At 34.3% G+C, this 12,419-nt stretch overlaps 1 protein-coding gene across 1 annotated transcript; it reads right to left on the bottom strand.

The window, feature by feature from the left end:
- Positions 1-7,235: 7,235 nt before the first annotated feature.
- Positions 7,236-11,797, bottom strand: LOC128206222 (toll-like receptor 6). The gene has a single exon (XM_052908548.1). It carries the CDS (start codon positions 11,563-11,565, stop codon positions 9,064-9,066), a length of 2,502 nt encoding a protein of 833 aa, XP_052764508.1. The 5' UTR covers positions 11,566-11,797; the 3' UTR covers positions 7,236-9,063.
- Positions 11,798-12,419: the final 622 nt, after the last annotated feature.

The following is a 12,419-nucleotide window of genomic DNA, read 5'->3' as shown; positions in this document are numbered from 1 at the left end:
CTACATTTTTGTCGTGCCATGTGTAAGATAAGCGATGAAATTGAATAAGAGACCCAGATACATGTAGGTCATACAACAAGTTACGGGGGTTTAAGCCAGGTTTTAAAAAGGGACAGGGTGCTGAGGGACAAAATGGCACATTGTATTGGGCAGTGATAAAATAATCATGAATTTCATAGCATATGTAAGAAATTGTGCTTTTTTTAAGTAATATTAGGTTTCAACTACTAAATATCTAAAGTTTGTTTGAAATCATCATCACATTTGAAGTTTTAATCAAAACGAAAGAAATATTTGATTATCTTAAGCATTTAATTCTATGAAGGCAGTAGGGTGCACATTTTGGTCTCCAAGAGGGCAGAAGGGTGCTTCCAAAGTAGGATGTGGTGCAGCACCCTCTCATAACCCTCTGGCTGAAACCCTAATTTTAGTTACTACACAGCCTTATACTTGTCATAGTGTGACCACTCTGAGTTTAAGGCTTTGCAAGTCTCTGCCAAAGGTCAAATGGGACTAGTAAAAAATGGTCTGAATATTATTGTGTCACATGTACAAACAGTATTGAACATACTGACATGAAAGTATGTCTTTCAGCATGGGCTGTTGTAAACCTGCCATTTCTGTCACATATCACTAGAACTAATTAGAGTTATGGCCCTTGACTAAGTAAAAAATGGTTTGTGCGCCTGCCATTTCTGCCACATATCACTAGAACTAATAAGAGTTACGACCCTTGACTTAGTAAAAAAATTTGTGCGCCTGCTATTTCTGTCACATATCACTGGTACTAATAAGAGTTATGGTCCTTGACCTTAGTAAAAAAAAGGTTTTTGCACCTGCCGTTTCTGTCACATATCACTGGTACTAAAACAAGTTATGGTCCTTGACCTTAGTGAAAAAATGGTTTTTGCACCTGCCGTTTCTGTCACATATCACTGGTGCTAATACGAGTTATGGTCCTTGACTTTAGTGAAAAAATGTTTTTTGCACCTGCTATTTCTGTCACATATCACTGGTACCAATAAGAGTTATGGTCCTTGACCTTAGTAAAAAAATGGTTTTTGCACCTGCCATTTCTGTCACATATCACTGGTACTAATAAGAGTAATGGCCCTTGACCGTAGTAAAAATTGGGTTTGTTTTTTATTACGTATTCCTGCAATCATAAAACTTCATAATTTGGAATGTTGGTCTCCATGACCTAATTTCTTTCACATACACTTGGTCTCACAAGTGTTATGGCCCTTGACATTAAATAATGAAAAAAATGCATAATTTGAATAATTTGAGCAGCAATAAGGGAAAATGTCAGCATTATGGATTTCCTTGTCTTTACTATCTCTCAGTTATGAAAAAAACAACATATTTTGTGTTTAATATATAGAAAACAGAGTAATTACACTACTGTTGATAAGTGCAGATTGTCGGAGGTCATGGCAGATAGCAACGGGCAACTGATAAGCCCCGCCTAATCTGGACGCTGATTGGTCAGTCGGGTATTATCCGGCCAGTTTGACTGACAAGCCGCGTCATGTTAATTATGAGAGACATCTCGGCTGATTCTAGCATTATATAATATTATGTAGGGATGTGATGTGCACACATTTTCGGTCGCGCTCCCAAGTTTTAGTGTTTCACTTTGCTTGCTTATAATTTTAAAATATATGTATAAATAAAATATAATTATACTTTTTCATATAAAATTCTAGTTTATTTTATTCATTCCTGTCATTTAATTTTAATAATTGTAGAAATTTGTACAAATAAGGTAGCATGTAGTAACAATCTATTAGGTATTTCATCTTCAATATCATTAGTATTGCAGTTAAACAATATCGTTCATCTCTAGGTGTTCGGTTTCTGGCATACCTACCAGTCTGAATTCTGAGTTGAAATACAGATAGTCTCTGACTGCAGAAATAAGTATCTGCGTATTTATTTATTTATGTTGTGAGAGGAGGGGGTAAAATATCAAGATATTTTTTCGTTTCGTATTGTAATGAAGTTTTAACTTCTTTATATATAATAATCAAAGCGCTGCATGAACAGGGTTTTATACGGGTTTTCACCATTATGATTCAAGACCATGTGTGTATTGATAAGGTGCTGATATGTAGCATAGTGAATCTAAGAGTCCCCGTGTAAACCAGCCACAGGGGCCGCCCAGGGTTTATTGAAGCATGATGGTAAATGACAAATTAATATTGTATTGACAATAAAGTTAATGTCGCTGTGTAACCAGACAAACCAGGATGGAGAAAGTAACCAATACCATCACAAGACTCCATCCTATGGTGTTACAATATGAGTTAGGCTTGCCAAGGATTAATTAACCAGAGAAATGAAATAGAAATTGGTTGATCATCCAGGTTGAATTTAAAAGATACACTTAAACCGTTTCCGGTTGGTTACTAGATGTTGGCGTAAACAAAGACTATACTAATTATTAAATTGAAAACGATCCTTTTCAGGGCCACTGTTAAAATTGTAAATAGTATTTTAAAATGATATATGTAACGAGAAAAACAAAGCCAGCAACAAACTTTACCAAATTTATTATGTTAAAGTTACAATGTTGAAATACAATTTAAATACCTGTTTTACAATTCCAAATAGCTTAAATAATTCCAATCCTGGTTTAACACCCAAATTCATTTATAGGGCCCAAACAGGTGTTCTGGTGTCTCTAAGCTTACTACAGGTCTACAGTGTTGATAACACAAGTCACACATGTAGGGGACCATAGGCCATTTACTGGAGAACTAATGTTGTTTGTATCAGTTTGCTCTTAATTAAATATTATTTTATTAATTGCACCAAAACGATACCTACGTTACTGACGCCAGTTGTGATTTTTAATCTTTCTGACATTAAGCAACAGTTAACAAATGCATATAAAACACGTTTAAACTCAGTTTTCAAAAGAAATAAACATTTCCATCGTTATCAAAATCAGAAATCTTTGATACATTATATAATTCTCATTGTAAAAGGTTGTAAAAACCACAGGCATCTGAATCATTGTTTGTCACTAAAATGTTGTTTAAAACTATTTTGGGTACATATGAAATGAGATAAACAACGCATCTGAAGATATTTAGTGTCTTTGATATACAAAAAAGAAACAAGGTATGTAACTCAAACTTACCCGATTTCACGGTAGAGTCAAGTTTTATGCAAATTTCTCAACCAACATATAAACAATCCATTTTTAAATAAGTGACATGGAAAGAAGAGTCAATTACCTTTAAAATGGTGTGCGATATGTTGGTATAACTATATTGTCTTAAGACAAACAAGCATAATTCAATGTCAAATTCTCGTGTTTTTCTTTAGTCGGAAAGAGTACAGCAAATTCAAATCTTCAATTTTCCCCGTGTAAACAGTACTAAACACAGACCTATTGAAGTTATTTATCTCATTGTATGTACCCAAAATGGTTATAAACAACATTTTAGTGACAAACAATGATTCAGATGCCTGTGGTAAAAACGTGACGACAGCATATCAGTACATACGTTACCACAAAATACAGCACGTCATTCAGTTATCTAAAGACAGTAAGACACACTATAAATTCAGTATTTAATTTCTATCTAGCATACCAAATATAATTCAATTTGATTTAATTAGTTTTTAGTATGTCAAAAATATATGGAACCGATTTTGTACAAGCAATGCAATGGTTTGAAAAATTATAATACATACGTTACTGACTATTTTCTAATAGGCATGAAGTATTTATTTAAACGTTTCTGCTCCAATGAATAGCTAATGGCAAAGTGATTGTCTCAAAACCAACACATTTTCATGGTTGGTATTTAACAGCCGATATATTGTTATTAAAATGATAAAGTAATACATACGTGACCGATACATACGATACAAAATAATTCAAAAATAATTCGAAACAATCGATAACACATAATATCACCTACTTTACCCGATTTGAAGTTTGTAGACCGCCATGATTTAAATATGGAAGGTCATATTTACTAGCCGTATGTTTTTCGTACGTTTCTTGTCTTAACACAATTTGAAGCAGAGAGGCTGATTTGCAGGTATGAACTACTTTGTTGTTTTTAATATTTAGTTTATATAAAAACTGTCTTTTAAATGTGAAAACAATGATATTTCATGATTTCAACTCACGTGGAGTCTAAAGCTTAGAGGAAAGGGGAACTAAGGATGACAATATAGTGATACATACGTGACCGGTAGTAACGTATGTATCATTATGTTAAAGCACTGATATAAGTAATAAAATAGTGATTTATTTTATATTTTAGTAATACTAATTGCATATACATATTGATATATGCAGTAGTGATGAAAAAACGTACGTCATTGATTATAATTGAATTAAATTTGATTGTTTCATTGATAGTAGTTTGTACAGAAATATGAGAAGTACAATATTGACAGATCGAGCCCATTTTTCTAATGGTTTGCATTTCTTTATCACACACCTAGTTTTAGTATTTTTATTAAACCTGCTTACATCATATTAGAATAAGTAAAACGTTCAAAGAAACGTTTACAGGCGGCACTTTTGGCCAAACATGTTGGTAACGTATGTATCGATACTTTTATATTGGTCTTTCAGAATGGCGAAATCAAGGAGTGAAATACAAAAGGCGTATAGAGAGAGACAAAAGGCTAAAGGGTCAGTGTTTTTAGAGAAAGAAAAGGTTCGACAGCGCGGTTACTATAAACCTGCATTCACACTATCAGAGAGAAAAAGGGTTGGAAGAAACTCAAAAAACAAATTAAGGAACCGATTATCCAGAATGCGTAAATAACAACAACATGATGGTTTATCTCAAGTGAACGAAACTAGTGGATACGAAAGCGGTACTCCTCAAGGAACACAACAAGAGCTACAAGAACCAAGTCGACTTAAATCGTTAGGTTACCAACATATAGTAATAAGTCAAGGGGTATAAAACAGTGAAAGCCAGAGCGCTTGCAAGGTCTAACAAGAAAGTAAGACAACTTAAGGAATTGTATGAGAGTCTGAGAAAGAAACTTAAAGTCCGGAATCACAAGATATCACGCATAAGCAAGAGACTAAATGAAGTGAAACACAATACAACTGTGAATAGTACACCAAAGAAACAGACAGAAGCAGACCTCCAAAGTTTGAAACTTACACCTAAAAGCAAGCAAGCTATTAGAAGAAAGTTATTGTTAAGTAACACTGTCATGTCTGAAATTAAATCAGCACGAGAATCAACATCAGCAAAAAGGCGACAAGGGCTGCACTGTATTGTATCCTCCGTTAGAATAGCAAGAAAATAAAGGTGTCTGAATCAAATACAGTGACAGACAGGTCTGTCGAGAAAATCGTTGGCTAAAGTGATGGACAAAAAATTGGTGAATATCACGCACAGTGAAAGTCGTCTGTGCATAGCGAGAAATATGAAAAGTCAGGTAATCGAGTTTCTAAGTCGGGATGATAACAGCCGTTCCCAACCAGGAAAGGCCGATGCTAAGAAGACAGAGTCAGGAGAAAAGCAACAAACAAGAGTTTTGACAGATTATGTTGGGAATCTGTATGACAAGTTCTTGTCAGAAAACCCTGGAACAAAACTATCTAAAACAACATTTCAACGTCTGCGCCCAAATAATATTTTGCTCACATCTTTCATATCAAGAAATACATGCCAGTGTGTCCATCATCAAAATATGGCGTTAAAGATCCAGTCCCTCCGTAAACTTGGTATCAGAATTGGACAAAATCTAGAACACCTTATTGCCCGACAAGATGAATTAGATAATATTCTCGAGAATTTGCCAGAAAATGTCAATTTTAAAACCTGGAAAAAGGTTGAGAGCGAAGGCAAGATGAGAATGAAAGTGATCGAACAAAACATTGATAGCAATACATTCAGACAGGACATGAAACAGCAGCTAAAGGCATTTGTTGATCACGTTTCTCGTGTCAAGGAACAGTACAAGCAAGTTAGAACTCTCAAGGAAAACCTAGGTGATGACGAATTCATGCTTCAAATGGATTTCGCAGAAAATTTTGCCTGCCGATCACTGAATGAGGTTCAAACAGCTTATTGGAACCAAGCAACTGTTACATTACATCCAATAGTGGCTTACTACAAGGCTTCCGGTGAACTCAAACATCAGAATGTTTTTGAGCACTTCTAATTTAAATAGTCCACACAGAAAACTCCCCAAAGAATAATCCAAATGCAAATCTGTATTTTAAAAATTATGAATGTCACAAAAGATAACCAAAGATAACTCTTACTCTGCTATACCTTATATATATATAGTCAAATATCTTTCTCGAATGATCTTCTTCTTGATTGTACTAGATAAGTAACAAACATTTCAGAAGTTTCCATACGATTCTATAACTTTCTTAAAGTATCCACAATGTTCCAGAATGTTCCAAATGTTAATACATGTATAATTTGTAACAATAAACATCATTCTAAATACAAAGCATGTGCATAATACATAAATAAGCCGCCTACATAACACTTTCAAACAATTGTAAATGAAACACCGAAAAAAATATTAAATCCGTGATATTTTCTCATATTTACACCAAACCAGCAAAAAATATAACTCAATTCATTTCAATGAAATGCAAATTTACCAATATTTGTTTCCTTCTTTGTCTTTATGATAAGCAACTCTCTTCTATTTCTATATCGTTAGCTGACTCGTCAGCACTTTAGTACGTGCATGTCAAAAAGGAGTGTTTGTTATTCTCATGTGATCAAATAACGACTGTTGATTGGATGCGGGCTATCACGTGATGTTTTAAGCCGGGATGAGATCACTGTGTCACGTGATGGAATGATGCGCTTTGAGTGGATAGTAATTCTTTGTTTACGTTTCGATGTTCATTCATTTTTGGGCGCAGGGATACTGCTTTAATATTTTATTTATCTTATTTCAACAAATTAAATTATTAAAATAGCTATTGTGTTATGATTGCTTCTTGCTTTGTCAAATCTAGCTCGGTTATCGGAAACATAGCTTGCAATTTATAAAGTCCGCACTTTCTCAAACTATATTTTTGGTGGTAAAGAGGCAGACGACACTTGTTACTATTAATAGGCAGTTTATGTTGTGAGTGTCGAGTTTTGGCTATACTAAACCCTGATCAAAAACTGTTGTTTAGCGTTCAGAGCCAATTTTGCTTAAAATATCTAATAGTCTACCTTTAAATTCATAATAATACTCTACAATCTATATTGGCAACATTGCTAAATGTATAAGAGCAAAACATGATAGTCTGATACCCAATTTATTTTACCACTATTACAATATTTCATTATTCTTATATACCTTTGTATATAAAGCGAATATCTTCCAAGTTAACCATACATACAAGCATTACATGAATTTGGCCTAACCTTCAACAGTTTCTCGCAAACTTTAAGGTGTATTCTCTCTATTTCTTTTCATTTAGAATTTCCCTCACTTTTACAAGCATAATTTAAAACAGACAAATAAAGCATTAAACACTTGGCAAAAAGTATATTTGGACTAATGTCGGAATATTTGCATTTGCATAATAGACCATTCAAATCATTTAGGGCTTTGCCAATTAAATGTTATTGATTAACGGCAAAATTTCCCGTATACGCCGATAACGTTTCCATTGTAGGCGCAACGCTCAGTGGTTAATAATCCACCACGTTTACGTAAAACCATACTTTTAGATTTAGAGGTATTAACTTAAGTCTCCAGGCATTACAATACTCCTATATTGTTTCTAAATAATCTTGAAACTCTGTGGGTGTTTTTCCTACAATGGTCATGCCATCTGCGAGCAACAATAACATAAATACAATATCATTTAATTATAAACCAGATTCAACATTATTTTCAAATACAACTCAAAGTATTCAACAAAAACAGAAAACGATACAGACGAAATTACCTCTCCTTGGCGTAAGCCAACAGCTTAATAACAATATTCAGAAAATCAGACCATGATTTAACACATGATTTAACTTGTTTGTACATATCGCTTATACTTCTAAGAAGTTTGCCTTGGATTTCTCATTTAAATATTTTTAGCCATAATGCATTTTTATATATAGAATCAAAACTTTTTATCATATCGACACATATAACATACAATATTTTATTTTCATTTAAATATGTTTGCACTCATGACATAAGTATATAAATTGCATCAACCGTTGACCGTATATCATTAATTACACATGCAGTTTATAATGTTTGTACATTTGTAAATTGTTCTTTTTTAAACATATAATCTACGACAACATTTTTTCGTATATATTTGTTTTAATTTTCTAATTCCATATTATTAACCTGAAAGGTGATAATGAATTATAATTATCCTTTAAATATTAATTAACATTAAAACACCAGGTGAAACTGCACAAATTATGCTAAGTTTCGCTGTAAAACAGCATTTATTATATACTGTAGAAACCTTATCTGGTCAGTACCTTATCTTTATTTAGTCTGTCCCTTGTCTTACCCTAGTGCACTAAGTAGTCCACTTGTAGTGCAACACTAGTGCACAAACTGTCAAGTTTAGTCTTAACAGTACCTACAGTTCAAGATAGGCTTCCTTCCTCAAGGGTTCTGGAATCACCAACTGGAGTTTGTCATCCTCTGCAATAGTGGCTTGGCGTTAAAGAACATTATCTCGAACAACTACTGGTTCTGCCAGTCCCTAATAAACGGTGCAAAGCGGGGGACTTCTTTTGCTTCGTCCCATCTTTCATGTGATCGGACACTTTTCCGTGCTGCTATATATTTCTGTGAAGTTTGATCGAATATCAAATACAATTGAGTAAGTTACATCCTCTACACGATAATAAATGAGGGGGACATTGTTAAGACTGAGATACTAATTATTGTATAACATTGACTAAAAAATGTACCTGTGTCCTTTACAATAAAGATAGTGCACATAGTCATACAATATGACCAAGAAAAAAACACTATATTAAAAGTATGTTTCATTAAAAAAGTTCTTATTAAAAACAATTTGCGTGAACAGTTTACCACAACATACAGTACAGTATATACAGAGTTGAACTAATGCTTCTACAAATTACAGTTAAAAAGAGTGGATTTGAGATCTTCTACGAACACCTTTCGCCGTATCCCATTTTCCGTTTCGCACCATTTCCCTGAAGACGTTTTAGCAAGCAACGAACACCACGATTTCTTCATGGATTCTACATTTAGGTTACTCAAAATGACTAGAAAAATTTTCTTTCGCCCATCCGTCTCAACGTTCCTCATCAAAGCAATGTTTATCTGGAACTCGCACCAAGAATCTTTGAAGATATTGTCAGAAACGATAATTAACACATGTCTGGATGCTTCCATTGCATCAAAGTAGGAATCTGATCTTGCATTTCCAATACTACCGTCCCTGTCCCAAATATGGAGCTTGAAGTTTAATTGTTCTTCAACAAGCTTCCGGAAATCTCCAACGACAAAACCGCAATCGTTTTCACTGTAAATAACATACGCGTCGTAAGTTTCCCCATCGTGATTTAAAAGGTGAGTTAGTTCTGGGTTGGTTGTTGCCATTTTCCTATTGCAGCCTTTCTTAATCTTGTGCAAGTAGTACAGTATATACCATCTTTTCCAAATGGCAACTGCTGCAATAACTGAGATCACAAACAATGTACATGCAATAGAAATATAAACAGGTATGAGTTTGTTTGGAAGTTTGCAATCATCTTCAGTTCGTCGATAGTTTTTGAGCAATGTCCCAGTCATACTCTCGGGGAAATGACATTTGTAACGATCTGGCCAGTTGATGAGTCTAACGTTCTGAAAGAAGGTGCCCGAAGGTATTTCTTTAATCTGGTTCCTCAACCATCTGGAACTTTCGTTACAAGAACAGTCAAACCAGTTGTGGCCTATGTAAAGTTTCCTTAATGAAGACATGATTGGTTGAGGAATCAATAGTTTGTGCCAAAATTGTAGTCTGTTATACGATATTGACAGGTATCTGACTGAAGAAGAAAACTGTAAGGAGGACAGAAGAGACTTCGACATTATGTTGTTCTGATCCAAAGAGATTTTTTTCAAAGTCTGAAACCTGCTAAATATTTCAAAAGGAAATTCTTTCAACCCTACCCTTCTCAATGTAAGCTCTGTCAGTCCCTTTAAAGGCGTGATCATATCCATTAGAGCAGTAATATCTTTCACGTGGTTGTCAGAAAAATGCAGCGTTGATACATGCGGGCATGGGACAAAAATGTTCTCCAGTTTACTTTCACTAACTAAAACAAAGTTATTCTTCAAGTTCAATTTCTTGAGAAGTGAATTGTTAAAAGCATAGTCAGTAATTAGTCTTATACCGAACTTTTGGCTATCAATATGCAAAACCCGAAGATTTGGCAAGTGGGCAAAAGCGTTGTCTTCAAGTGTTTCAATTGCGTTCTTGCTGAGATATAATTCCTTCAGTTTTACCAGACACTTTGTGTAGATACTTGTTATTTTGGCGATAAAGTTGTTGTTTAGGTTCAGTCGTGTAAGGTTGTTCCTTGCCATGCTGTTATTGGAACAGAGCTTTGGCATGTATGGTCCAAGCTGGTTGGCGCTTAAATCCAAATGATTTAAATTTGGTGGAAAGTTTACTGGTGTGATTCCACTAGACGATTTAACCCAATTATGTTTTAGGATTAAGTGCCGAAGCGAGCTTAGACATTCGATGCTTGAAAAATCCAGGTCAATTATATCGTTATGCGTGAGATCAAGTGTCTCCAAACGATGTAAACAAAAGAATGTGGCGTCTTTTATATTTGAAATCCGATTATATCTAACATTTAAAAGCAATAAATCTGGAAATATACTTGTTCCATTTTCAAAACAAAAACTGGCGGTTCTATCATTCAATCTGTTTCTCTGTAGGTCTAATGACTTAAGACCTTTGAGTTGTGTTTTACTAGTGGAAAAACCACTGATACTGTTTCGAACCACGGACAGATGTTGGAGACGATTGAGTTGAGCAAAGAGAGTAGTGTTTAATACTGAAATATCGTTTCTATCCAGAGTCAGATTAGTCAGAATGGCTTTACCAGACACCTTAAGGTGCTTATTAGTTAATGTCAGTAGTCTCATGCCATTGATAGAAAGGGTAAGGTTAACTCTGCCTGTCATACTGCTGATGGCGTCAAATATTTGTGTAATATTTTGTATTGTACAATCTGAAATCGATACTTCATTTAGGGACGGAAAACTCAAGAAAGTATTGTTATCCATATTCCATATGTCATTTTTCTTTGAGTAGAACTTTTTAATGTTGACCGCAACAGGGAACGTTTCCATTGAAAGGTTTTGGAAAATAAAATTAGAGACGTAAAGCCGATGAATACTGTCTGGAAGTCTTTCATGGCGAATTGTTCGGTGATTTCCCTCTCCGTTGCAATAAACATTAGTGTAACTAGTTTTCCTTTGTTTTTCACACTTGCAGAGGCTTGATCCAGGGCATTGGGAACAGCGTTGGCAATCTGACTTGCCGCTAATCTCCGTGACGAGAATCAGGACAATTAACAGGATCCCACAAATGCACACAAATTTATCCATTGTCTGCCTTTAAACGAAAAGGACCATTGATTGAGAAAAATAGGTTCAGCACTATTCCATGGCTTTAATATTATAAATGATGACACACAGTCATTTTAAGTCCAGTACTAAGCATTAGAACATATCAAAATAATCCGTCTGACATCAATGCAAATGTCAACCATCAATTGCGATATACACGTACATTGTTACGTTACTAAGATTCAACTTATTTTTGTCTGCTCATTGTAAATTATTTTCCATATTTGCACTTCAATTTCATATCCTCCTTTTTAGTGATTATGAGTCACAATGAACATTAAACCCGATAACAATACCGACCACTTCAAACATTTACGTCACAATTGAAATTGTGCATATTAATGCAATTGACTGAGTGTTTAGCAAAATAGTAATTACAAAATGCAAATTGATGATTTTGTCAAGTGGGTCTATAACACATTAATCACGAATTAGGATGAAAATGCTTGTATAGCGATAATGCACTATTTAATTTATTCTCATAGATCTTCAGCATAACAACATTGCAAATGCCAAGGAAGTAAATAGTTTAAACCTATTCAGTTACCAACGATTGTGGTACATTGTAGTTGTGCATTGTTTCACTAACAACGCGGAGTAAGCTGTTATGGCATACTCATTTGGAACTCCTCGGCCATTTTCTGTCGATAAAAACCTCGATGTATGCCGGTACATAAGTAGAAGTTGTTCGTAAAAATTTAAATAACAGTTAAATTTATTAAAAGAAGTGTTATAACTTATATTCTGTATTACGAAGTTTAAAATGATTGCTAGTGAAATGTAAAATTGCATAAACAATTAAGATTCATACGAGTAAAGTCATATAAGTTAAC

The sequence above is a fragment of the Mya arenaria genome, chromosome 10 (genome assembly GCF_026914265.1).
Source record: "Mya arenaria isolate MELC-2E11 chromosome 10, ASM2691426v1".
Taxonomy (NCBI): domain Eukaryota; kingdom Metazoa; phylum Mollusca; class Bivalvia; order Myida; family Myidae; genus Mya; species Mya arenaria.
This window is presented reverse-complemented; position numbering and strand designations above follow the sequence as displayed.

Bases quoted from the DNA above. Each gene is read 5' to 3' on its own strand.
- LOC128206222 (XM_052908548.1), bottom strand. From the start codon at position 11,565: ATGGATAAATTTGTGTGCATTTGTGGGATCCTGTTAATTGTCCTGATT.